At 37.8% G+C, this 27,316-nt stretch overlaps 1 protein-coding gene across 3 annotated transcripts; it reads right to left on the bottom strand.

Moving 5' to 3' along the window:
- Nucleotides 1-3,596: 3,596 nt before the first annotated feature.
- stk33 (serine/threonine kinase 33) lies at nucleotides 3,597-19,850 on the bottom strand. 3 transcript variants are annotated; one of them, XM_032514461.1, is made up of 14 exons: nucleotides 19,601-19,791; nucleotides 14,719-14,811; nucleotides 12,700-12,872; nucleotides 11,221-11,334; nucleotides 10,965-11,069; nucleotides 10,657-10,795; nucleotides 9,394-9,473; nucleotides 8,627-8,714; nucleotides 7,652-7,727; nucleotides 7,412-7,524; nucleotides 7,145-7,230; nucleotides 6,986-7,058; nucleotides 6,584-6,741; nucleotides 3,597-5,758 (listed from the first exon to the last, which is right to left on the bottom strand). In XM_032514461.1, exons 7-14 carry the CDS (start codon nucleotides 9,430-9,432, stop codon nucleotides 5,591-5,593), a joined length of 801 nt encoding a protein of 266 aa, XP_032370352.1. In that variant the 5' UTR covers nucleotides 9,433-9,473; nucleotides 10,657-10,795; nucleotides 10,965-11,069; nucleotides 11,221-11,334; nucleotides 12,700-12,872; nucleotides 14,719-14,811; nucleotides 19,601-19,791; the 3' UTR covers nucleotides 3,597-5,590. The 3 variants fall into 3 exon arrangements, with proteins under 3 accessions (XP_032370352.1, XP_032370344.1, XP_032370359.1); XM_032514453.1 differs by lacking the exon at nucleotides 14,719-14,811 and having other exon boundaries at nucleotides 19,601-19,850; XM_032514468.1 differs by lacking the exons at nucleotides 8,627-8,714; nucleotides 9,394-9,473; nucleotides 10,657-10,795; ... (3 more) ...; nucleotides 14,719-14,811; nucleotides 19,601-19,791 and adding an exon at nucleotides 7,884-8,577.
- Nucleotides 19,851-27,316: the final 7,466 nt, after the last annotated feature.

Raw genomic sequence — 27,316 nt, 5'->3', positions numbered from 1 at the left:
AATTTGTGAATACTACTCCACAGCTTTGTTTATGTCATTACATTTTCTTTAAGCATCCAGATACTTAAACAGGCTACACAAAAGACCGTTACCTAATTGTTTCATCATAATGTGTATTCATATTTAATGCAGACGCATTTTCTCTGCAAAATAACATCATTAGTGGGAGCTCCACAAAGAGAGAAATACGCAGATTTGTTGCGAGAGTGTTTAAACCTTTAAAAAGAGAATCTAAAATCATGTTATCACTAGTGACTTCAGGCATGTTTGCGGTTAGGGAAGTACACATAAGCCGATGAGCTATTGTTGAAAACAAAGTTTTGAAAAAAATAACCTTCAGAACATAAGTAACAACTCCGTTTTCAAACCTAAACACATTAAATATGCTTCCTTTGATCAAGCAAATGTTTCTGCTTTTGCTTTTAGCAAAATGTTTCCCTGAAGACAAATGTAAAAACACAACAAAAAACCCAAACAGCAAAACTGTACATATAAAACAAAGTAGTGCAACTTTTAGCCAGACTGAGGCCTCTAGTGGCAGCTGAAGGCAACATTCTCCCTACTAAAAGTTACCATGTTAGACTACACTTCAACAAGAGATAAATTTGATGATCAACTTCTCAATCTGATATACGTGGTACATACAGTATACGTGGTCATAGCATCTTGGTGCGTGCCAAACACAGTTTAATGTACAATCTTCAAGCTGTACGTGCTTGTAATTTTGAAATCTTTAATGTAAGCATTACAATTACGGAATAGTTTCCAGTTGTCACACATGTATCACGGCACCTCCTAAACTAATCAGATTAGAGTAATTATAAGATGGTAAATTGTATCGGACTTTCTATTTGTAATTATTGTGATGTTGAGAGGGCACAGGGGGCATTTTATTTTCTGTCTGATGATTGAATTCCTGCCTCTCTCCTGTGCTGAGTTATATTTTGGTGCGTGACCACAGGCTTTGTGGTTTTCTAAGCCTCATGGGACCAATTCCCATTATTTACTTGACTGTGACCCTGTATCGTGACCCCTCAAGTCTCTCATTCTCCAGAAGCCTACTTTTAAATTGCCCATCTAATGGCAACCTGCATTTTTACTGAACTGTAATGAATGCTCCAATTACGCTGAAGGTGATGGAGGCGATTTTCCTATGATAGAAGAGGTGATTGGATCTCCCACACTCCATTTCACTATCTCGCTGCTCTGAGGCATTCCCACCGACCTGTGGTCAGCACTAGCTGTTGGGTAGGAAACAAGCCTCCACTTGTGGTAATGCAACCTCTCAGTGCACTGCCAAGCCGTGCACCAATGAGGTGACTACAAAATTAAGTGCTTGAAATAAATGAATTAATTCTGGCAGAAATGTGTCAAATGACCTTTCTGCTGCTCATTGCACATGGTGCACATTACACCAGAGAAATGCTCCTGTTGTCTGGGCTCCTTTGTTCCCCCCCACCCACCCATTTCCCCCCCATCCTCTCCGCCTTGTCAAAGGGGAATGGTAATTAATTGAAATAATTTCCATGTGTAAGGTTGTGTAGATCGCTCCTCAAGGTGTGTCACTGGGTCGATAGCTATTTGGAGAGTATTGCGCAGTCAGGTGATAAGAACTCCAGTCATTCTGTCATACATACCAATTCAAGGACAGAGGAGTTTGAGGGCAGGAAGTAACGAAAAGAGGATGATGTTCTGACAGCAGCAGTGACAATGGTTACTATCCACAGAAATTGACATGTTTGCATCAAGGCGTGGGCATATTTTTAATTTCCCACCTTTTTTTCCCTCTGAATAAAAGGTTATTTGTGAGAAAAGCGGTGGTATCCTCCAGCTTATCCTAATTCAGAGGCTGCCTGTCTGCCTGCCAAGGAGGGATGTGGCTTAAAGAGGCCCATACATGGTGTTGATTAGTTTAACTGAGCGGGTATGCAGAGACCAATAAATTAAATATGAATAAATTAAAAATGTACTCTAGCAGAAAATTGCTTAGAAAACAACCACCTCTCCATTAAAATATGTATAGTAATGCCTTTTATGTGAAGTAATTTGGGATTAGATATCACTGTAAATTAACACGCCATCCAACCGTAGTCAAGAACTTTTCACTTTTAACAAGGACTTATAAAAGAGGTATTTACTCCAGTGTGTTTGGTAATTAATTTGATATTCAAATGAGCGTACAGTATGTATTATAATTGCAAATATCCTAAATAAGAGTATAGTTTTAAAAATGGGTAGTGTCAACAAAGATTGATGAGGCTTGCTTTGAAATTGCCATCTGTTTCAAATGTTCACTTGAGGCAGGGTCCCCACCTCCCCCTCTTCTTCTGTGGAAATAGAGGCATCATGGTTTCCTTCCACCATTTGGCCATATGTGTCTGTTATTGTTTGCCGTTTTTTTTTGGGGGGGGCACAGATGCACACGCACCTCCACACACAACGTAAACATTGAAGGGGATCAGGAACATCAGCATGTGTGATGAGCTCCCACAGATAACGTCTCTGCAACATTTCCATGACATTGTAGCTGTGTTACCTCATTACCACAATGTCACAGCAGCAGTGTGAGGATGTTGTGTTTGGGATGAGGATGAAGGGGTGGGGGTTCAGCTGCAGGTATCGGCCCTCTGCAGATGAGCTGATTAATTAAAGGAAGCTCTATTAAGGTTATTGAGATACACCCCCCTCCCCTCTCCTAGCAGCTCCCTCCACGCTCCTCAGTGGTTAAAGGTGGATGGAGCAGAGGGGGGTTGAAGCAGGGGAAGCATCCTTGCCTCTTTTGACATTAGCCTGCCTGCACCGACTTTACACGCCCTGCGACTCTCGCCACAAGTGCCTCTCTGCACCCCAGCTTTGTAGGAGTGACACTCGTCAGGCTCCAAAATGGGGCTGCAGAGTTTTAATCCCTCCAGCCCGTCAACCCACCCACCCTTACTTCCATCTGTCAGGAGCACTGCTGGAGGAAAAGGAGGGAGGGATTGGGGGGGTCCACATCCCTTGTTCCATCCCGCCGAATTTTCTAATTTCCTTTGCTTCCATGCTTTGTCCCAAATTCACGCCCCTAACCTATCCACCATACAGCCTCTTTCATTCTCTCCTCCCTCCCCTCCCACCTCTTTTCTCTGTTGTTTTGGCCAAAGGAGCAAAAGTAAAAGTGGAAGCTCCTGGCGTACAATACAACAAGACAAACTGATAGTATTTTAACAATATCTGAACTTACTTTCATCATATACGTAAACACAGATTTTCACATATTTTCTTGATGTGTTCAAGTCTCTTTAAATGTGTTCCACCCTGAGTCATGAACAAGCACTCCTATTACTACTGGTAGGCCATATTCTGCTTGCACAAGTCAATTTGGAGATTTTTTTTGTCTTCATGTTTCCCCTATAATTAATCAAACGTCTGGCACAAGACAATAAGGACCATATGCTCAAATCCCATCTCCTCTTCTGACAGAAATGATCCATACAGAAGGTTGTCTAAACAGACCTCCAGTGTGGTAGTCTTAAGGGAAAATAAGTTTAACTAAGACAAATCATTGTTTTTGTTTTTCAAAATCACATTTTGTGAATGAAACAGCACCCAAAAAGAAGCATGTCTTAACCATTTATTTTGTTTGAATGGACCATGAAGACATGACCATACAACATATTAATTAGCGACACGTTACATGGACATCACAGTTCTAATGGGCAGTGACTCAAGCAATCAATTTAAATTACACATCTTCATGCACAAAACCAGATAGTAAGCTTTAGGGATAGCCCTCTCCTGTCAGATTAACTCAAGGAAAGGAATTCAGCAATTTACTACAGCTCCATCTGCTGTTTATACCAGTCAGAGTAAACCAAAGGCAGACCATATGTCAATTATGTTGCAGTAATGTTGCAGTCTTTTGGCAAGCAGCTTGAATCAAAGACTATTCACATGCTATTCCTTCTCATTTTCATCATTTTGAGTGAACAGTGTTGCATATCTACTCACTATCTTAAGAAACATCACCTGTGACCAGTATGTCTGGACTTAGTTTGATACAGGTTAGCATACTGTTTCCACACTTTTAAGACAATTACCTATTCCCTGCAATGTAGAACAACCTTTTGAAAACTGTTTCCACAAATGCACACTACATTTACTGACACACTAATGCACAGAGCCTGTGCATGAACATAGAGCCACATTGTTGGAACTCATTCACTTCAAGATGCAAATGGGTGGATTTGAAATTCAGCCTCTGTGTGTTATGCTTGGCTACTTTAATGTTGTATCTATGCTGGGGATTATTCTCTCTACAGCGGAAAAACCTGTGCTTGAATGGCAGTGCCCTCAAAGTAGCTCCTACTGCTTTCAATGGCCTCCAAACGAGATTAGACCCGTGGCTGCCCTCAGTCCCAATCCTCTGCATTCAGACGGAGCGTAACCAGTCTGTGTGACGGTTTTTCTGTTTTGACACTGAGTGGGTGCAGTCACTGCATACAGGGCGTTTTGGAATTGAGAGGTCAGAGCAGAAAAAAGAATGATAATGCTTTGGCATTGGGAAATGATATCCAACTAATTTCCTGTACTCTTGATATGAGTAGTCTCAGCAATTTAGCATGTAATTATAAAACAATAAAAAAAACATGTTCATGTTATTGAAAATAAAATAGTCAAAAAGTTTGTGAAACAGTTCTGTGTTTTGTGATATTTGGCACATTTAAAGTCTTATTTAAATATGTATATATATATAATAGTAATAATAATAGACATATACCTTATGTATTTGAAATAGCCCCTAGCTACTAATAATGTTGAAAATATAATACCAGATTATTACACCCTTTGACCTTTAGCTAATAATTATTTTTTTCCCAAAGTAATAAATTAATATTCACTTTTTACATAAGAGATTTAATCATTATTATAGCCATACATTTACAGTGTATTTAAATAGAAAGATGACTAAGAATGACAAGGTATGCTGTTAGGTAGTAAGTCAATTACTAAATAACAGTTTCATTAAGGAATTAGCTGTGTTCAAATCTCCTGGGTAGCTCTCTTTACTCATCTAGGTACCTGTTGTATAATAAAAGCCTTCAATCAGATGCCACCAGTAATATCTGACAAAACTCATTAAATCCCTGTTTGTGGCCACTATAAACGTGTGTGTCTGTATTGGGGCTGCATGACGTTCTCAAACAGTTGGCATTTGTCCAGAGGACTCTTTCCTTTGGCACGAGGCACTGCTGAGGCTGGACCCTTAGCTGCAGTTTTCTCAGACTTAATATAATATTTTTACACTTGCATATGAAGCCCATTTATTTGACACTGCTGTCACTGCTTAGGTTCTGGTAATCACCATAGAGGGTTGCACCATCCACAGCTGTTTCATTCACATAACTGCTAAAACACAGAATTTCATGAAATAAAAATAATTACAATAAATAAAGTGTATAAACAAAATAAGGTCCAAGTAATGTTTTTTCTCTTTTGTGCTCAATTTCTTTTGCCCAACTATGTATGTTCTCTTAATATGGTTCTCTTTCACTCTATATAAGTGACATGGCTCCCTTTAGTTTAGTCTTTTCATTCTAAACAGGTATTGGTCTTAGAGTTTGCGGGAGCCAGTCCTACTTTTGCTGGAGGTAGAAGGGGTCTGGTCGTCTGCCTTACTTAGCTCAGAGGCTGGTTTCTGTCCTGTACTGACGTCCTTCTTGTCCCGAAGCCTGCGCTGCTTTGCACTTGGCTGTATGGAGGGTTTCCCACTGGCATCAGACTGCAGGGATAAGATTCATATTCTTCTTACATAACTGAATTAACTATCACATCTATTTAAAAAACTGCTGCATCGCTACACCTTTATTGCCATCTTCTGTAATAGGTAAATCTGGCACCATCTAGTGGTGCATGCATGGCAATATGAAAGCACAAAGGCAGGTAAAGCTTGTGTTAAAAATCCAGAATGTACAGCTGTAAATATTTGTAGTTTTAAATTTAGATCACCGCCACCACTTTATTCCAAGATACAAGAATAACCCAAAGGGAAAGAAGACAGATGGAAACCTGGATTCCATGACCATATTGAGTAGCTAAGGGCTGAACTATACAGTTGTAGAATTACTAAATTCAATTTTGATTTGTTTTGTTTTAAACCTGTCTTGTAAACAATATGAGATTGACAATCATAATCACCACATTGACATGAATCTATACAAATCAGAAACTGTTAAATACAGTAACTTGCAACATTAGCACACCTCAAAGGTTTTGTCTGCCCATTGCAATGTAAACCCATGTGCAGCTGGGAGTTTAAAGTACCTAACTAAAAAAGTACCTTTGCTAAATCTAAAAAGGTGAATGTTAAGGTTACTACCTATTCTTCTATGTATATTCTTATGATGTAGATGATATGATTATTATGGTATATTCAGGACCAGTTTTGTTGCTTACCTATGTGTGCTCAGTACCTAAACAGATAAGAAGAGACTTTACATCTTTAAAATGATTTGGAAGCCATATAAAGTTAAGAGTCCTGAATAAAAAAACACATATAAGTAGGTAAGGTCAAAATTTAAAGCTGTGCTAAACATAAATACAGTACCGTGTTAGTGGATGTGGAGGGTGGGCAAAAACTGCTGTCTCTTTCAGTGTCCCTCCTGCAGTTGCTAACGGATTCTGTTGAAGCGACCCTGGGGAGCGGGGTTGGGTCCAGTGTGCCCTCAGAAGAGGTGAGGGACAAGTCCTCCAGAGTCTGTGTTCCTGTTGTGGATGATTTTAAATAACATAAACATCAAGTTACCTCACATGGCTTTAGTTAATCCCTCTCTCCATCCCTCCTCCTTCCTAAGTACTCTCCACTGTATGATGTTTTGCCTACGCTTCATCCATCATATTGGATATATATTATATAAATGTATACACTTGCACAATGTTGTTTATTCAAATTATCTCCTCATGACCATTCATTTATAAGAATTAAGTTCAATCTTCATCATCGTCTTACTCTCTTTCTGTTCCAGGTGGTTGCGCATCATCTCCAGCACATTGGACGGCATAGCAGGCACATTAGTGTCACCCTGTTGGACAAAGCACCCAATAAGAGCTCCTCGTGTGACTCATTTAGTAAAGTTTATAAATACAGCTGGAACGATCATTGCCTTACTGTAATCCAGGGGTTTTCTAGTAGCTGATTAGCAGACATACGGTAGGCAGGGTCCGCCTTCAGCAGGCAAGTCAATAGATTTTTTGCTGTTGAGACAGAGTTAAGCCAATTGGTGAGTTTGTTAGTGACAATCTAAACAGTAAAGCTGCATGTATGCAACATCCTTGTCTGTTTATCAATTAAAAAATAAATTCACTCCATATCACAAACAATATGGCCTTTTTTTTGCAGGATTACATTTTTTATTCATTTATTATTAACTGTCACCTGCATCACTGACTGTGGCCCAGATGGGTTGAGTAAATTTTACTTCTTTGTTCATAATCTCCTTAAGTAGGTTCGCCTTTGTTTTGGACACAAACGGAGGCTCCCCACACAGCCTGAAGGAGACACAGCTCAGACACATTTATTCACAGTTTGTACATATTGTATGTATGACATATACTATGGATGGATGGATGGATGGATGGCTGTATATGTTTATATAGTATGTGTGTGTCTACTTACAACATATACATAACGACTCCTATGCTCCACACATCACACCACTGGCTGTAACCACGACCACTCATCATTTCAGGTGCTGAAATTCACATGCATACACAAATGTATGACTTTTCTTTGTGTGAGATATGAAAAATTTCCTGGCCACTAAGTTAAAACTAGTTTTTGACCACTTGTGGAGCAATGTTTTAAGCAAATCCCATAATATTTGTATCATGCTTATCAGTATACTCACAAGGAAACACTGCAGACCAAAAGAACATGAGTCATGATTTACAGCTGGTCCATGCCGGAACTGTTTTGTAGGTTGGTTGTTATGTAGGTAAATGCAACAAATGTTGCCAAGCATGCAAAGTGAAAATGTTCACATTCAGTGTTTCTCACCAAACATGCTGAGTGCATTTCCATTCTCATAAAACATTCACAAAGCCAACTCCTTTTACAAACTTTGAAACCTGAATTGTTTATATGCATGTTACAATTGCCTAGCAGTCTTCTGTCTTTTATTTTGCCACATTCTTTGGCACTTCACCTCCACCAGATGTCTATGAGTGGAATAGCATGAAACCGGGGATGTCATATTGTAGCTTGCATGCACTACACATTTGTACTACCACAATCTACACTCTGCAGTAATGTGCAATTGCTAGTATAGCTTGAAATACAAACAACATAGGGACCTGCTAATACAAACATTGCTCCATAGCATCACTATAGGTTAAAAACTGTGTAGGGTACCTTTACAGTATACTTTACACATATAGATATAAAATATACCTGATACATTCTGCATGCAAAAACTAGAATCACACTTACAAACTTAAAACCACTATGTAATTTAATTTCCAACATTGGCACCTCACAGTGGTAGAACCAAAAAGATACTGTGGAAGATGGCACTCATTCAAACTTAGAGCTTTATCCCTGTGGTCATCTGTGTGGTCTACTAGCATGCTGTAGGAGATATAGGCACCATACCCATATAGATAAGAGTCCCACAGGCCTCCGTCATCATGTTCTCAATCCCTACACCACCTGTCTTCACCGATAATCCAAAGTCTGTCACCTAGGTAGAGAATAGCACACATGAAACATGAAAATAAACTTCATTTAGATGTGCTGACAGAACCCACATTGAAGTCTTTTTTAAGTGTGCTTTTGTCAGGAAAACCAGTCTGGAGCTTGAGCACAAACAGTTTTAATTTACATGAATAGCATCATAGCTGTTTAGGCTGTACGGGTGCACATATTTGTAAAGGGGTAAGACATTATTAAAAAAGCAAAGAAAATACAGAAGAGAAGGCCAATTCCTGTGAAGTTAAATAAATGAATGCAGTGCCACACAGGAACACTTTCTCAGAGCATGTACATTACAGTATGTGGGTGTTATTGTATGTGTGTGTGAGACAAAGAGGAGAGAAAAACAGAGACAGTTACGTCTATGCTGTGATCTAGACTTGTTTTAGATCACACACCAGTTTTCTGCTCATTGTCAGTGCAAACAACATGCTGTGCTCAGCTGTTAATTTGTTTAAAGATACAGTCTCTCTGTGTAAAGGTATAGAGGTATAAAGGAAGACCAGAGGAAGTCTCTAATAATGAGGTAGTAGTTAAAGCCTTTACTAAATACAGAGGAGATAGTGGGAAAAGAAAAAGTGCACTTCAGAGGCCTGTACTAAGTATGAAAGAATGGATAAGAAGCAAAGGAGTGATAGAAAGTTTCACAGTTTCTGTACCAAATTTACCTTGATATTTAAACCCGCCCTATCATCCCCCAAGATCATTCTGCACAAGAATTTTCAAATTTCAAGTCCCCGGGCCTAGTCTGTAAGACCCTGGGGGGAAAAGGGGGTTTATAGGACAAAAAATGAGGGACACAACGCTGCAGTTGTCACTGCTGTGTTGCGGATTTTCTCTATTAAATGCCAAATGAATTCCTAGGGAAATCAACAGTAACGACCAGTAAGAACAATGCTTTGCTTACAGTAGGCCAGGTTGAAGGGCCTCGTTAACAAAACTTGGTGGAGTGAGAGAAGGCAGGAGGAAAAATACAACTTGTCCAGGGCCGGCCTTTTTCACTTCACTGTTTGAAGCAACCAATTATAAAACGCAAAAGTGTTGATGGTGTGTGAAAGGTGCGTTAGACCAACTGGTGTGCAAAAAACAAACACTACATGTTCTTTCTTTCCTTCACCCATGTAAGATATCTGTCAACGATACCTGTTTTTAAGACTGCTTGCTGGCAGCGCAACTCCTAATTTCAGCTTCATAAATTACTTTTTTTATTAAAATGCAACAGAGAATGACAGTACTTGGCTGAAAAAAGCTATGATGCCAGGGGTGTGTAACATTACACTCAAAATAAGTTTCGTAAAGGAAAAAAGAGTCTTTGTATAGTTAAGGACAGCAGTATTTTATAAACTGAGAAAATCCAAAAAAAATTTAAGCCAAATTGGTTTTTTTCAAAAGGGTTTGTTTTAAATGAAAACCCAAGCACTTTTTTAATGTTCAAGTTTTTAGAGTGAGGAAAACCAGCAGAGAGGGACTTTCCATGTCAAAACATTATAAATCAGTATATTAATGGCACAGGGATACTTTTATAATTTAACTGAATCACAGTTTTTTTCAAAACACAGCAGGCCTGAGGTGATTTCCAGTTCCACCTTTGTATTTATTCAAAAAATATAAAACACCCTAGACTAAAACATAATCCAGTACTACTTGTTCCACACTACAGTATAATAACTGTAAGAGTATGGAGTAACTTCACAACAAGCTGAAAAGCATTGGTTCAATTGTCTTCTGGTTACAACTTTCATGTATGTTAAAATAGTAACCCCATCCATGTGTTGTCATACACCTGTAAACACCCCTATCAGGGATTTCAGAGTGTAGTGAGCATCAAGGCGAGGGCTCCAATCACTGGAGGTCACCAAAGACTAGATTGTCAGCTAGTGTTAAAATGATTTGTAACACTGTCAAAATGTCAATCTGTAGGATGACATTACCTCTTTTGTGCAGGTAAACAACGGCATCGGCTAAGCTACAGATGATATGCCTTGTCTCATCCTCTGTGAGGAACTTTTTCCGCTGCAACAAGTGCTTCAGTTCACCTCCAACGCACAGCTCAGTAACCAAATAAGTCATCTAGAAACAAGCAGAGAAAATGCAACTAACAATACAGTCAATTTGTCTGTGCTTATTATTAATATTTCTGAGTAATCAAATATTATGGTATGTCACATGCATTACATCTATCCTACTCTCTCAACTGGGCTGACATTGAGTTTGTTACTTAAAGATTAGCAATGCTCACCTTAGTCGTGTGGTAGACTTCCTGGAGATGTATTATGTGAGCATGATTCACTTGTTTGAGAATGTTTATTTCGAGCTCTAGCATCTCGGCTTTCGAACTTCCTGCCTGAAGTGACAGAAAGTCAAATCACAGTTGATGGAGTTTCAGCATGGTTGTGGGCATTTGTTTCTTCCAAAACATTAAACATTCTTATTAGGGCAACTTTTTGTTATTTAAAAAAAACAGACCCTGCCAGAGGGATGCAAAATGCACTTACCGCTGGTCTGCAAACCTCCTTAATAGCCCATTTTGTCTGTGTCTCAATGTGAGTGGCTTCATAAACAACTCCAAAGCTACCTTGACCCAATTTCCTTCCAAATTCATAGATTTCCTATGGGGATAAGAAAGAAAACGTTGATACATGTGTAATCTACACCTTACTGTCAATCAGATACAACAAAGGATTTACCTTTAGCTTGTGTGTAAGACTTTAGTATAATTTTACAGTTTGGGATTGTAAAAACATTATGTCTTAACTCAAGACCTAAATTCCAAAGTACATCCTAATTTCAAGCTCTCTGAAAAAAAAAGCTGAACATTTTTCAGGTCTCTGGAGGTTCAGAATATAGTATTTCTAATCAAGTTACAAATGATTAAGTTGCCGCTGCAGTTCGTTCAATCTCAGGTCTAATTAACTTGATCATTATCTGTGTGCATGCAAGGCTGAGCACTGGCTGCTTTGGATTTGGCAAAGCGGGCAGTCAAATTCCCCAATGAAGGGGGGCTATACAGCAGCAAAGTGAAGTTTGATTCTCTTCTGGTGCAGATAAGAGTGTACTATAGAGGTCACCAGTGAGTATGTGTGACTTCTCAGTGGTGGCCCCATACCAAGACTGCAGTAGATTCATGTAAAGAAGCTCTCCATTTCAGCCACACTAAAGTACTTCAGAACACATACTGCTCATCCTATAGTTTTTATGATTAATGTATGTTATGAGGTAAAAGAGTATGTGAACATATTGGACTTTCTGTCACAATTCAGCCAGGTGTGGGGCAATGTTTTATTTAAACCAGGCAAGCTGGATGCAGGATTCCAGATATAGGCAAAGAAAAAGAAGGAATAAGTATAGTAGATAACCTCTGTAAAGAAGGGATACTAATGACCTTTGAAGAAATCTCTCTAAGGTATGAAAAGAAAACATTTTTTTAAATATCTCCAAGTGAGGAACTTTGTTTCTTCAATGCAAAACCAATTAGTAGAAATCCCTGCACTCTGATCTTTAGAAGACATTTTAACAAAAAATTGCAATGAGAGGGGTTTGATTTCATCAATATATAACTGGCTTGCATCTGGCTCTAAAGAAACACTGATTGTTAAATCTGAGACATGGAGGGCGGACTTAAAAGAAAACTTGTGACGCATCTCAGAAAAAAACAGCAAACTTTAAATGTTAAATTTAAAGCTACAATATAATTTGCTAATGCAGACATACCCAACTCCTATTAAATTGAATAGCACAATAAGACACCTGACTTTTGTTTTAAATGCAATGAGGCTAAAAGGAACATTTATGCACTGTGTCTGGGAGTGTGACAAAAGGAGATCAATAAAACTATGTTCATCTAGTCTGTGGACATTCCACTTGACCCTGAGATGATTTTGCTGCACCTGTATCCAACAAATCAAAATCTATTGAGAATTGTATTTGCAATGAAAATTAATAAAAACATTGTTAAAAAAGGAAGCTCTCCATACCCTGAGGTCAGCATCATCGTCCAGGCGTATTAAAGGCACATTCCTCTCCAAAGTGTCACTGCTGGTCTGTAGGGACAACATGTTCATGTCCAATCCCCTAGCACAGACTTGTGTCATCTAGAGATGCAGTCATTATGTCTCTGAAATTCTGTGTCAGGGCATAGGATGATTGGCTGTCCATAAAAGAAATTCAAAAAGTTATTTAGCATTTTCTGCATTTCTTTGACAACGCATTAAAACATGAATGCAGTAGATTTCTCAAAATCTAGTGTTTTTTAAGTCCAACATAAGTTTGTGAACATTGTTAAGGTCTGCTATAAGATCACTGGAGTCCAAATGAAAGACCTGGTGGTCCAGAGAGCTGATAAAATAGGAATTCAACTTGGCCATGCACTTTTTAGTAAAGTTATGCAATCAGGTTGGCACTATTATGTTCCTGCACAGAAAGTAATCGGTGTGCAAATATTTAATTCCTTCAACCATTAGGCTGCTGAATACAAATCGTTGATCTATGCTCTTGCTGTCACTTTCATGTTGATGTTGATGCTGATTGTTGTTGTTCTTCTTGTACTTCTTTATGACATGGATGGGATAGACTGTAAAAATGAATTGCCCCTTAGGGATTAAGGAAGTGTCGAAGTGTATGTCAATAAAAAGTGATAGTACAAAGTGATCTCCATGTTTACTTTTGTACGTCTGCGTGTGACTTCTTTTCATCCATAGCGTCAACACTTTTTGCTTCAGCCCTAACTGAGACAATAACATTCAGTTTACCAAATTCACAGTTTTGTATCCAATATGTCAATATCTCAAAATATAATATTACCAACCACTATAACAAACACAAACAATCATCCCTGCTAGTTTCAAAAAAGTCTTAAGAAATTAACAACATAATTATAATTGAAGCTTATTTTACCAGTATTGAAGACAGTCTGAGCTCATATTAACTTTAAGCACAATTTACCCAGCTTGAGTCTCTAAAGCCAAATTAAATGTAAAGCAATTATCAAGTGATGACTCGGAGCGATGAAGTGGATCCATCACATGCACAGCAATTAATTATTAACAAGGAAGCGGTGTCTTTAACCTCGTCCCTCTGATGCATTATTTTAACCCAGACAGGGCTCTCATAACAGGCCTGTCTCTCCCATTATCTCCTGTCTATTTCCCAATCAAAACGATTGTGACAGCCTCTGGAAATTCCAATCACCTCAATCATAGCTCATTTGTGGAAGACAGAGGCATGTGATGAGTGTATCACTGGGGACTTGAAATGACTGGAGGAGAAGGGTCCTGTGCACCTCACGTGTCTCCTAATGGAGGTGTCTGGTCCTTAGCCCCAGATCCCCAATGCAAAGGAAATTGGATATCAGTGTCAGGTCAGGGTGAGAAGTCTGACCTTAAAAAGGGTCACTAAGAGACATAGGTTTTGAATTGCTTTAAGATTGGGTTGTCTATCTGCAACCTCTAGGCCTAGTTTCTAATACTACAGATCAAACTAACGGTCAAAACACAAAATAGATTACTTACTTGTTTCTGTTTTTTAACTTAATGACTTAAATGTTGACACTGCAGCTTGCACCCAAAGACAAACACAAACTGATGACTTGAAGGGATGGAGGTATAAATGAAACCAAAAAATGATCAGACTTGTTGTCCAAATGCACCCAAGAATTACTGCATTTGAACCCTGAACAACACTAACACAGTATTAGTAGTAAGGTTCGGTAGACTTTGATGACTAAGTTTAGCTCAACCTTTAATGTAAACAAAGATACTGCGGGCGCCGTAAACACATTTGCTTACCTAAAACATAGTTGAGTCTATCTTTTTCTGGGATGCATACTAAAGTGTGTCAGGCCCCTTTACCCTGTTCCCACTGACACCAACAAAACATTCCCTTATCACGCAGCTGACTCTCTAAATCTGTAGAGACAGAGTTGAACTATTCCTTGTCTGAGACAGGTTGTGATGGACACTGGACACTGATGGACACAGGCGATGTTGGACACTGACCTAAATGAGACCTGCTGGGGTACCGCTGTCTCAACATACATAGCATAAGTCCGTAAGCTGAAAATTCCACCACACACAGTATCTATGTGTCTTCTGTGAAAGTAAAATTTTTTGGAAAATGTGAATGCTACTGGGAAAAGCTAGCAACTCTTTTTACCCACCAGTAAGGAACTTCACTAGGAGGGCAGACTGTAATACGCACGAGGTCCCTCATATTCCTCCCAAAACTCACCACTCTTCAGTGGAGCTGACCTGAAAAACACTAATGCAGTAACAAGGACATGATTCTATCCCAGCATGCAACTTGGCCACTTGTGTTTGTTGCATGACCAAATTGCTGGAAATAAAACCTCTCAGCAGTAATGGGTAAGAATTGTGCTAATGTGCCACCTGTTCACCTAAAATGTCTTCCATTAAGGCTACATTTTCAGTCCAGGTTAGGGATTCACCAATATGGATTTTTGAGTACCGATGTCTTTTTTTCTTCTTCTTTTCATCAGCCAATGACCAATACGGGATGCCGATTTTCTTGGGCCGATATTTGGAGCCGCTACAGCTCTTGCTCCCTCAATTTACAAAAATGTAAACAGTGCCACACTGGATTGATTTTCGGAATCTGATCTGCCATTTCTTTAAAAATAATAAACAAAAACAAAGATCAGTGTCACTTCTGCAATCATCTTACATTGATATCACTCATATCACCCATATTATGTGTGCAATGTGCATCATATGGATGGGTGCACTGCATATGGTTAACTGTGCAGGGGTAAAAGGCTTTCATCAACATCTACAACACAGCCTTGATAATCCATTGCTTGCTGACAATTTATAAGATAGATATAATCAGGTCCCTTTGTTAACACATTTAAATAATTTAAGAAAACAATAAACTTGAAAAGTAGCCATTGAAATAAAGTGCTTGATTTGTAATTTAAGACTGCCATGGTGCTAGTGCTGGAGGGGGAGTGTATGGTCTGCACGTGAACTGCAGCGTCTCCAGCAGCACAGAGCTGCCTGTGGACGCTTGTCTGTAAATAATGCCAGGAAAAAACTATCAGCAAACGCAACAGCCGCGTATTGGCCGCAAATATCGGCCAGATATATCGGCCGGCCGATAAAATCCGTCTATCACTAGTCTAGGTAACTGTATATAACGTTCAATTTCAAAACCTGCTTGAAAGACCAGATTTAGAATGCTTATTCTTCTGTTATTGACTTGATTAAGTCATAGTTGCAGTATTACCAAATTATGTGCATGGATCCCTTTGATACCATCTCTACATAGAGGACTGACCCAAGAATAAATATATAACTAGAAGGACACTCAGAGAGCGCAAGCCTCCGCCAAGGCATGCTCTATCTCACAATGTTAATGTAGTGTGAATTTTTGTATCAGTAAAGCCGTAATCCTGCTGACAGACAAACAAACAAAGAAACGGACAAACTGAACCAAAAACATAATGTCCTTGGCGGAGGTAATTATTAACTACGTCAAATAATGACTAAATAATAGTAGACAGCACAAATTAACATTGTCAAAACATAACGGCCTTTGTTTACAAACAGACACGCTAAAAGATGAGCAAACATCAGTACACACCCCAATCCTTAGAAAAGAAAGAAGCACAGGCCGTGGTCCACCTTTTACATTGAGTCTGCCTCCTCTCCAGTTTCAGCAGGAAGTAATTAGAGCCGAAGGTTCATCACAAGTCAAGCCCATACTTGCCTCATCTTTCCATCATTCTGTCAGATTGCAATTTGTGTTTATTTACACTACTGAGTGAACAAATACATTGTGCCTAATGACCAGGAGTGTGGGGGATATTGTCTAAGAACTTAGCACAAAAAATCAATGTCACTTTGGAACAAAGGGAGCATGGACATACAAAGGATGACTCTGATCCTGTGCAACTTTTCTTTCCTTAAACCTGCTTGTCTTTCATTAACTCAATGTTATATATATTTACTCTCTTTTTCCCACCCTTAATGTCAATAAGATTGCTACTCACCCCAGGGCTACAGTGTCCTTTACATCCTGCACTATAAAACTGTTGAACAGGACTAAGACAAGTCTGACAATGTTGTATAAATGGCAATACTACTGTTGCTGAGCCAGCAGTTTTAAGGGCACCTGCAAGTAGGAAGGTGTATCTATCGGTAGGTGATATGCTGAACATATTTGTTGATTAATCAATGAGTTAATCATAATGAAATTAATCACCAACAATTTCTGCTCTATAGGTCAAAACATCTTGTTTCAAGAATGATACTTTCCATCTGCAAACGGACTCCTTACTCTGAGGCTATCTCTGCATCTTTGCTTCATGCGCTTACATCTCCACCTTTCTTTACCAACCTAATATCAAGGTTATCATTTATTGTGTGATATGTTATCTTGACATTTGTGAATTTGCAATGCTGCAAAACTCTGTGAATTTGTCTTGCCACCAAACTGCTCTGAAAACAAATTCCACTGACTATATTGGTTAAAGTTATGTGGTCATAAAAGTGAAGTGACCATTAATTATTGGTTTCAGTTATTTATTAAGAAAATTGTGGGGAAGTTCAGCTTTTCAAATGTGAAACTTTTCTGCACATCACTGTTTATATAGTTGCCAGTTGAACATTGTTGGACTGTTGTTCTGGCCAAAGAAGATGCGTGAAGATATCACCTTTGGCTGTGACAAATGACAGATGTTTATCACTATTTTCTGTCATTTTTAATTAACTAACTGGTTACACCTTATCAATGATGGAAATAATCGTTATTTGCAGTCCTAATGCCATTTATAGGTGGCTATCGCCAGTAGAACAACTGCAGCATACCAAAAGTCAGCAGTGGTGTATCCAGTAAACACTTTTCAATCTCAACCAGACCATCAATATATTACACATTCCAATTAATAAACAGGGTCTTTGCTTTCTTTAATGGAATAAATAGCAGAATAAATTAGGCTTAAGCAGCTTTCTAATAATGGTGCCACAAGCTGTAACAAGCAGCTACTAAAATATAGCCTGAAAAACTAACAAAGAGAGAATCTAACTTACTGGAATTAAAATGTACACTGCTCTTTCTTTTGCTTAAGCCAAAAATATTACATTTTCCTCATGTGAAACTTAATCATTTATTGACAGTTTGGCTTTGATGACAAATGATAAACTTCACAGTCCTAATGAAGCGTGGAATTACATTACCTGATGAGGCAAGAAATTGCATGTTTAGAATGCAAATATAGAGCCCATCTACTAAGTTATGAGGTGGCTCCTAATATTATGCAGAGAGATTATCAAAGCCTGTGGTCTAAATGCAATACCAAGAATATGTTAAAGCATACAACAGACTGACTAAAGAGCTGTGAAAATATACTGGACAACAGATGGACTACAGGACTGACAAAAAGAAGGTTCTTTAAATTGCTATTCCTACACTCAGCAAACAAGTAATAAATGTGGTGTTCCCATGAACAAATAATTTAAAGGCTGCTCCAGGAATTCCTTCTGTCTCCAATGGTCATGTTTGATAAATGTCTATTGGCATGAGGACATGCTTTGCTTAAAGGAAGGAAAGGATCAAATTCTGTCATTTGCTCAGAGCACTCCACATGTTGCTAGGAGATAAGGGCCAACAAATTCAAATTTTCTCATTGGTTTAATCCTGGTTAAGGCTAATCTCTGCCTTTGCTGGGCTCAGCCTTGGGAAGCTAGGAGGGCAGACCTCTAGAAAAATGTAGGCCATAGCAGAAACAACAACAAATCAAATTCATTTCAATGACAACCCAAAGAGAAGTCAGCACATTCACATCAGAAAACACAGATGTCTACACCTTCAGTTAGAAATCATTCATTGTCCAACTGCCAAGCTGATAATGTTGACTCTCTTCACTAAATATGTTAGTGTGTTTTTTTTCCCAGTTAGAATTCAGATTCAGGTTTAAAACGATGACAAACGATGTCTAACTTTATCTGACTTGAAAATGTAAATTTAGTACCATTAGTTCACCTAGCTCGGGGGCATACAGGAGGTAACAGCTTGTGAACATATTCAGTATACACGTGCTTGAAGCGTTTAAACATATTAACATAATCGATATCCACTGCTCCAGCAGCAGTAACTTAAACTACTTAGGAATGAATCTTATTCTATTTCTATGGAATGAATAGCAATATATTTCTCTGGTCTGGAGTCTAGTTGTTAACACAGGAGTTTCAAGTTTTCAGAATTGTGTGCATTTTTGGTTTGATCCACCTTTACGTTAAAAGCCTTTGGATACAATGGGGGGGACTGTACTACAGGATTTCTTCCGGGAGATGTCCCGCCAGACGCCCAGTTTGTAATAAATACAGTACAAATATTGCAATACTTTAATCAGTGGGTCATAGGCTTAATCGTTGTGTGTTAACGTTAGCTACCTCCTTCATAACGTTAGTGACTTAGCTTTTAACAGATATTCATTTAAAGGAAAATCTTCGAGATTAACGTTACTGCTTTAACTTTTTAGCTAACGCTACCACTTGACCAAGCTAACTTAATGTTAGAAATAGCCATTAACGCCTATTTCAAAAGCCTGGGATATTAAAATACATATTAGAGACATTTAGCTTTCTTGTAACGTTCCAACAAACTAATGTAACGCTAATTTTGTTGAAATATGCAATAGAAAAGAAAACTTTTAGGTAACAGTCACTATTAGGTAAACTAACGCTAGCGTGCCCCCATGCAACACGTTGCCATGGCAACGAAACATGAAATTGCACAAGTGTCTGCTTTTGCCATGATACTTACGTGTAAAAGCGAAAAAAGACGTCCATAGCGATACAATTGTGAATGTACCTTATATACAATATGACTGCTGCTGCAGATTCAGTCAAATTTTCTTACCTCTTATGAGAGAAGATCATTTTCATTCAGAGGGTTGGTCTTCCATGGTCTTCACGCAAAAACTTTTTCGGCGAGTGACTAGGGAAAGCGAAGAGGGACAAAACTCGAATGAATGAACAGGGGGTCGTGTCGTTTTCTTAATACATCCATGGTGGTCTGTGTCGACAACGTGAACTAGACCTTACTTTAATAAAAACGTGACCAAAACAGAACTTTACATCGTGCACAATGACCATACATTATCTTAAAGGCTATATAAGTGAATAGAGAACCAGTTTTTTTCCTGTGGCACCCTGGATTTTTCTTGGTCCACAGTCTCCATCTAGTGGACAAACCTAAAGGGTTTGTCTGAGTTTTTAGTACAATTCATTTTGAATCAATTCAGCCATGGTTACCTGTTCAGAAATAAGATAAAGACAACCTTAGAGAGTTAACACTTTGAAGTGTTTTGCAATTAATCAACTGTGAAGATTACCAGAGTAGCAATTCAACATAGTCCTACAAAAACTAGGATTTTAAACGGATAATAACATCGTAATGACATCATACATGAAAAGTTAACAATAAGTGGTGTATTAGTTTATTCCTAAAATCAAAGCAGTTTTAAGAGCAGACTTTCATACACCCCTTTCGCTCCAAACTCAGGACAGAAGCCACATTTTTGTATTGCGGCTCTGTAAATCTTTAACCTTATCTCTCATTTGGCAGCCTGAATTTTAATCTTGGCACTCCTTACAGCTCTCTTTGTACTGCTGCGGGATTCTTTTGGTGTTGAGGAAGGACAGTCTGTCGCTGATGTGGTACACCAGCCCGAATTCATCTGACCAGTTCACAGACTCCTCCAGGAAGCACCCGCTGCTTCAACTCAGCAAAGGTGGATGCGGAGCTCAAACGCAGCACATGCTCTATCAACTGATCTGACTACATAAGCTATGAAAATATTTAAACATAAGACAAATTATAACCCACTGCAGAAAACTGTAAAAGAAAAAAAAAAAAAAAGTGATACATATTTAAACGAGAAGGGTGCCAAAACAGATTAAATTAGCGGTTTGGCAGTAGAGTCACAGAGATCCTTTTATATGAAACTCTGGAGTTTTGCAGTCAATAAAATTGCAAACTTTAGTGGTAAAGAAAACCATGTGTTTCTCTCGTAATCGTCGCAACACAAACCTTTGAAGGCTGACTCTGCTCTTAGATACAGGGGACTATTATAAATACCTTCAAACCAAAACCTTTTTTTTTTAATTTTGTGTATTTTGTATAGTAACAAGGACAATGACCACAATTCATCACAAAAAGGCATCTTGCATTTCTTAGAATGCATCAGCAGCAATGGCGCAATCTTTAAATCCTCTGCAGACATCCTGCAAACTTTATTCACAAAACAAAACATGCAGGTATAAGAAAATTAATCGGCTTTTTAATATCTTTTACAGTTTTTGCATTAGTAGTTAGACTCTGACCCATGTTTGATTCCCAGTTCGGGCTTGCTATTTTTTTCAACCTACATTACTTTGATTTTTTTTTCTACATACTATACTATCCCTTGTTGATGGCTTTTTTTTGACATACCATGCTATTATTGTTTTTAACTTTAATGTTTAGCAGGCACACTGGCTCAGTGGTTAGTACAAGTGCCAACAGGCAGCCAGGAAGTAGTCCCTGCAGACCCTGACCCAGGTTCAATCCTCAGCCTGGCCTTTTTTTTGACATACTACTCTTGGACTTTTAAATGTGTACAATACTATAAACTTTTTTTCAATACACCATACTATGACTTTTTATCACTTTTTCCAACATGCTATACTATCACTTTTTTCGACATACTATACCATGACTTTTTTGATCTACTATATGACTTTTTTTGAAAGGCTTTTTTTGACATACTTTTCTATTACTGTTTTCAACAATTCTTTGGTGGCACACTGGCTCAATGGTTAGCACTGCTGCCAGCAAGTAGTCACTGCAGACTCTGTTCAATGTCCAGTCCCGGCTTGTCTTTTACCGTCCCATTAACAAATTAACAGCTCTGAAAGTTGTGAGGAAGTCTGAGAAATAATATCTGGCGGGTGTCTGAGGATGTCTGAGAAATGTTAGTGGTGATTTGCTGTCAGTATAGTCAGAAATAAGAAAACTATTGAAATGATAACTTTAAAATGTACATTTTTTACACAATAGGTCACTGAAAATTTTAAAAGATTTTTCAAGGTTTTACACAAACCTGTGAAAGTTGTAGGAGGATGTCTGAGAAATATTTCAGGTGGTTTGTCAATACATTTATAAATGTAAAACCTATTGAAATGAGAACCTTTAAATATGCAGTTTACACAATAGGTCACTGATGGTGATGTTAAGTGATTTGCCAGTCAGAAGGGAAGGAAGTGTCATGTTTGTGTATGTTCCAGTTTCCTGCTTTGTTTTGTTGTCTGTTTTTCTTCCTTGTCATGTCTTGTTTTACTTCCTGCCTTGTGATTTCCCGCCTTTGTGATCGTCTGCCCCACCCTGATGAGTTTCACCTGTTCTTGAGCCCTGGTGTCACCTTTCCGTAGTTCACCTTGTTGTCTTTGTCTGTTGTCAGGTCATGTGTTCCAGTTTTTTTGTAATCCTGTTTTTTAGCTTTCTCTACATTCTGGAATGATTTTTGCCTGCTAACCAGAGGATTCCTTTGGTTGTATTTCTTTTGATTTTGATTGAATCTTCAAGCTCACCACTAACTGTCTGTTGATGCATTTGGGTGTTCCACTTCGTTGAACCCCGTGACAGGTGGGGATTTTCAAAGGTTGACTTTTTAATATTTGTCATACTATACTATGACTTTGTTATAATTTTTTTTCAACGTACTATACTATGGCTTTTTTGACATACATATTAAGACTCTTTTAGCACTTTTTCCTACATGTCTGTCAAGACTTTTTTCGACTATACCATGACTTTATCACTATTTTTGACACACTATATACCATGACTTTTTTTGATATTTTATACTATGACTTTTTTGTTGATTATTTTGACATACTATAGTATGACTTTGTTACTTATTTTTTTGATGTACTTTACATTGACTTTTTTTCAACAAACTGTATCATGATTCTTTTTGTAAACATTTTAGACTATGACTATTTCAAAATACTATACTATAACTTTTATCCTTTTTATAAAATACAGTACTATGACTTTTTTTGACATGCAATACTTTGACTTTTTTGACATAATAATATTACTTTGCAATGACTTTTTTCACTATACTGTACTTTGACTTTTTCGTCAATTTTTCTTGACATACTATACTATGACTTTGTCATCACTTGTTTCAATGTACTTTTCATTGAGGTTTTTTGACACGCTAAACTATACCATGACTTTTTATCACTTTTTTCAACATACTATACTGTGAATTTTTTCGACATATTACACTATGACTTTGTTCTTACTTTTCTTGGCATAATATACCATGACTTTATCACTTTTTTCAACATACATGACTATGACTTTATCACTCTTTTGACGTACTTTACTATGAAATCTTATTACTTTTTCTGACATACTATACTATGTTGTTTTAATGGCTTTTGTTGACATACCATACTTTTTAATGGCTTTTTTTGACACAATATGCTATTTTTTTCTGTTTTCAACACTGGCTCGATGGTTAGCACTGCTGCCAACAGTCAACCAGCAAGTAATCATTACAGACTCTAACTCATGTTTGATACCCAGTCCAGGCTGGTGCTATTCAATTCAATTCAATTTTATTTATAGTATCAATTCATAACAAAAGATCTCAAGACACTTTACAGATAGAGTAGGTCTAGACCACACTCCAGAACTTACAAGGATCCAACAGTTCTAGTAGTTTCCTCCAGAGCAAGCAACAGCGCGACAGTGGCGAGGAAAAACTTCCTTTTAGGCAGAAACCTCGGACAGACCCAGGCTCTTGGTAGGCGGCATCTGACGGGCCAGTTGGGGTTAGTGGAAATAACAAAAATAGAAAAAATAGTAGTTTGTAGCAGTTCTTTGTAGTAGTTCATGGCATAGCAGGGCACTGTGCGGCATTACAAGGCACAGCAGGACGTAGCAGGGCACCGCAGAGTGTAGCAGATGAACATGGCACCGCAGAACGTGTAGCAGGACCATGGTGACAGCTGCTACCATGATTTTGGAGCCTCCCTGATCCAAGGAAACAGGCTGGGCAAAAAAAGAACATAAGGACTCCGGGGAATGACTCCCCAGAGCTAGGTTAGTAACAAGCATTTCTGGAACATACAAACAATTACTTTTTTTTTTATCACTTTTTACTATACTATGACTTTTTTCAACATACTACACTATGAATTTATTACTTTCCTTGACATACTATACTATGACTTTAGCACTTTTTTGACATACTATATAATGGCTTTGTTATCACTTTTTTCAACATACTACACTATGACGTGTTAATGATATTTTTTTGACATACCATACTTTTACTTTTTAATAGCTTTTTTTGACATGCTATGCTATTACTGTTTTCAAAATAAATCTGATGGTGGCACACTGGCTCAGTGGTTTGCACTGCTGCCAACAGGCACCCAGCAAATAATCGTTACAGTCTCTGACTCAGGTTTGATGTCCATGCTGGTGCTATTCATGATGTTTTTTTTTCTACATACTATATACTATGAGATTTTTCAACATATGACTTTTTAATCACTTTTTTCAACATACTGTACATACTATGACATTTTTTGTCACCTTTTTTCGACCCACCATACTTTGACTTAATCACTTTTTGACATACCATTGTATATAAACCAACTAGGACTTTTTTCAACGTACAATTCTGTCTTTTTTCGACACTATACTATGACTTTATCACTTTTTTTTACATACTATACTATTAGCAGTTTTTTGACATAACTTTTGTTGACTCACCTTAAATTGACATGACATAATTAAAGTGAGGTTAACAGAAACACAGTGTAAAACCCATAAGAAAAGTATATGTTATGTTATGTAATTTTACTTTACTGTATATAAACATGTATGTGTACAGGTATGTATGCAGGACAATGTACAAAGAACATTACATTTAGCATATTTCCATTTTCTGTTGGTAGACCTTGGGTAGGTAGAACAATAAAATAATCAGAAACATTTAGACATTAAAAGAAGGTTGGACATTAAAGGAGCACCCCCCAGCCCAACACACACACGATTACACACAAGACTGGGCATTAAAAAAGTGTAAAATACTTCTTTGTTTGTCCTCGTATGAAACAAATATCATATTACAGGATCAGCCTTTTTAAACAAAAGTGGCACCAGGCCACAACAAATTGATCATACACAACTTTCCAAAGATATGTATGTGAGTATGTAAAGGTTCCCCTCTGGAAAAAAAGTCATGTTAGAGAGAATAATCAGGATGTTCGAATCCCTAAAAATGGTGATACCACAGACATGTTGCAAACCCAAACCCATAGACCATAGAATGGATTTACTTATAGGCACAAAGCTACAGCTTCCCCTCTCTTCCCCCACCACAGCACAAAATTACTTCAAACTTTCAGTTCACAGACTGCTTCACTTGTCAGCTCCAATTTTTATCTCAGTGCTTCTCTGTCTGCACTTTTTATTGCTCATCAAAAGTCACAGAGGTGTCTCATTATTATCATATAATGTTTTTACTCCAGGTCAGCTGACTGAAATGTCACAAATCTTATTCAAGTATAAAACATAGCAAGATACCCCCTGACCAAAACAGTGTACATATAACACCTCTGACTTGTAGCTGTATGCTTCCTTTATTAAAAGAAACAGTTGAATATATAGAAGAAATATTAGCATTTTTAGATTATATCAAAAATGGAATTTTATTCTTGTAACTGGATAAACAATGATAATTGTACAGCACATTATAACACTGACAACTACCTTAATGTCAACTGCAACTTGGACAGCATCTGTAAAGAGGAGTCATCTTATTTCAGTTGAACAACAATAACACTTCATCACACCACCAGGGATTTGTCTTAAAAGCTTTCTCCAGAAATCAATTTACCTATTAAGATACATTCCATTGCTAAATCTACAACATATTGCAGATACTGTGCTGGGTTTTTAAGAACACTTAAGAACTATTCCCCTTAAATTTGAGACACAATCACAATATTGTTTGTATGCAATTCAATATTTTCAACTCATTTTCACAATAGCTTGTGTGTGAGGTAAGGCTGGAGCCTGCAGTGTCTTCTCGGTAAAAAAGCCTCAGAGCCAGGCAGTGGGTTGACATCATGTCTGTGCTGAAGACAGACTCCTGCAAGCTGCATCTCTCTTTCTCTCATGCTTTCCAATCAGACAATTGGATTCAAACAGCATTTAAAGAATATCTTAACTGGAAGTTTAATGGTGCTAAATGGCTAAAACATTCTGAGCTGTAAACAAATGTTTCTAAGGTCAAGTGTCAAAAAGGTTAAGATTAGAAGAAGATGGATTTCTGCTGGTGGCTTAGTAAACTTGCCAAAATCATATTTAATATAATGTTTTTGCCCTGAGAAGAATTTTCAGCGAGGTGCTACCCCTCAGGCTGGTTGCTGACCCATCAGCAGTTTGATAGATGGTTAAGGTCTGGGTTACAATCACACAGTCTGATGAAAATGTCCAGCTTAAAGGCCATACTTAGGGCAAAAAAGCACCCCTTCTCATCCTCCCAACTCCAGCTCCTTCAGCTCTCTTGCTGCTATAACATCAATCTATAAATAAAGTGCATTAAAACATCGAAAGGGGTGTAACACATCTGGAAACATGGAGATACATGTGATCTCTCAGTGACATTATTGGTAGTGCAGTGCCTTCAGTAGAATTCCCAAAACTATATCAAACAAACTGTTTGTTTAAGGGAACTTTGGGGCTTTAACTCTTCAACGGTATTGACAGTCACAGAGGCTTTTGGAGTTAGACTCTTTGGTGTCAGACCACATGATGTGTGAGAAGATTCCACTCACTAATCGTTTTCGAATGTCACAGAAGTTTCAAAAGCAATGAGGCCTTTGCTGAACGCCTTGTTCAAGCTAAATTTAGCTTGCGGTTTCAGCCATACCTCTTTTTTGGAAAACAGAATTAAAAAACTGTATAAATATCTAACTGAAACTACTCCAAAAACTGATACGGATTTTATATGTGTATTTGACATATTATGTTAGCAATACTTCATTTTGAACTACAGTTTGGTTAATTCACCCTGCTTTATTGTGAGAATCCTCTCAAAACTGATCCTTGCATCTTCTTTAATAAAATTATTTTGCTAATTGTATCAGGAAAAAGCGTGGGGCATTTATTGTTAATTTTGTTTCTTAATTAATTAATTTTTTTAATTTTTCTTTCCCAAAATTTTAAAGGCTTATGAAATTTTTATGTCCTGTTGGGGGATTTTTCTACAAAAATTTTTTAAAAACACCCTGCAGTTTTCTAAAAAAAAAATTCCATTTTGGCCCCTTTCTCACCTCACCACTTAAAGATGCAAACCATGTTTTATCATCCAACACAAAAACTGGATTTTTTTACTGTCCTTAGAGAGGGGGAAATTTGGAAGGTATTTCAATCAGCATCTTCATAGAATTTTTCAAGAAAAACATTAAATAGTTAGAAAGGGAAATCCAAAAAAAAGCCAAAATCAGTTTTTTAGTCCCCTAAACCTCCGAAACCCTTTTAAAATTAAATTACCAGAAAAAA

The sequence above is a fragment of the Etheostoma spectabile genome, chromosome 1 (genome assembly GCF_008692095.1).
Source record: "Etheostoma spectabile isolate EspeVRDwgs_2016 chromosome 1, UIUC_Espe_1.0, whole genome shotgun sequence".
NCBI lineage: Eukaryota > Metazoa > Chordata > Actinopteri > Perciformes > Percidae > Etheostoma > Etheostoma spectabile.
This window is presented reverse-complemented; position numbering and strand designations above follow the sequence as displayed.

What these genes read in the sequence shown, in the direction of transcription:
- stk33 (XM_032514453.1), bottom strand. Translation starts at nt 9,432, where the DNA reads ATGATCTTGGGGGATGATAGGGCGGGTTTAAATATCAAG. An exon ending in GGAGTCGTTATGTATATGTT is followed by an intron (nt 7,525 to 7,651) that starts GTAAGTAGACAC and finishes TGTCTCCTTCAG; the next exon opens with GCTGTGTGGGGAGCCTCCGT. An exon ending in TAGAAAACCCCTGGATTACA is followed by an intron (nt 7,059 to 7,144) that starts GTAAGGCAATGA and finishes TTTGTCCAACAG; the next exon opens with GGTGACACTAATGTGCCTGC.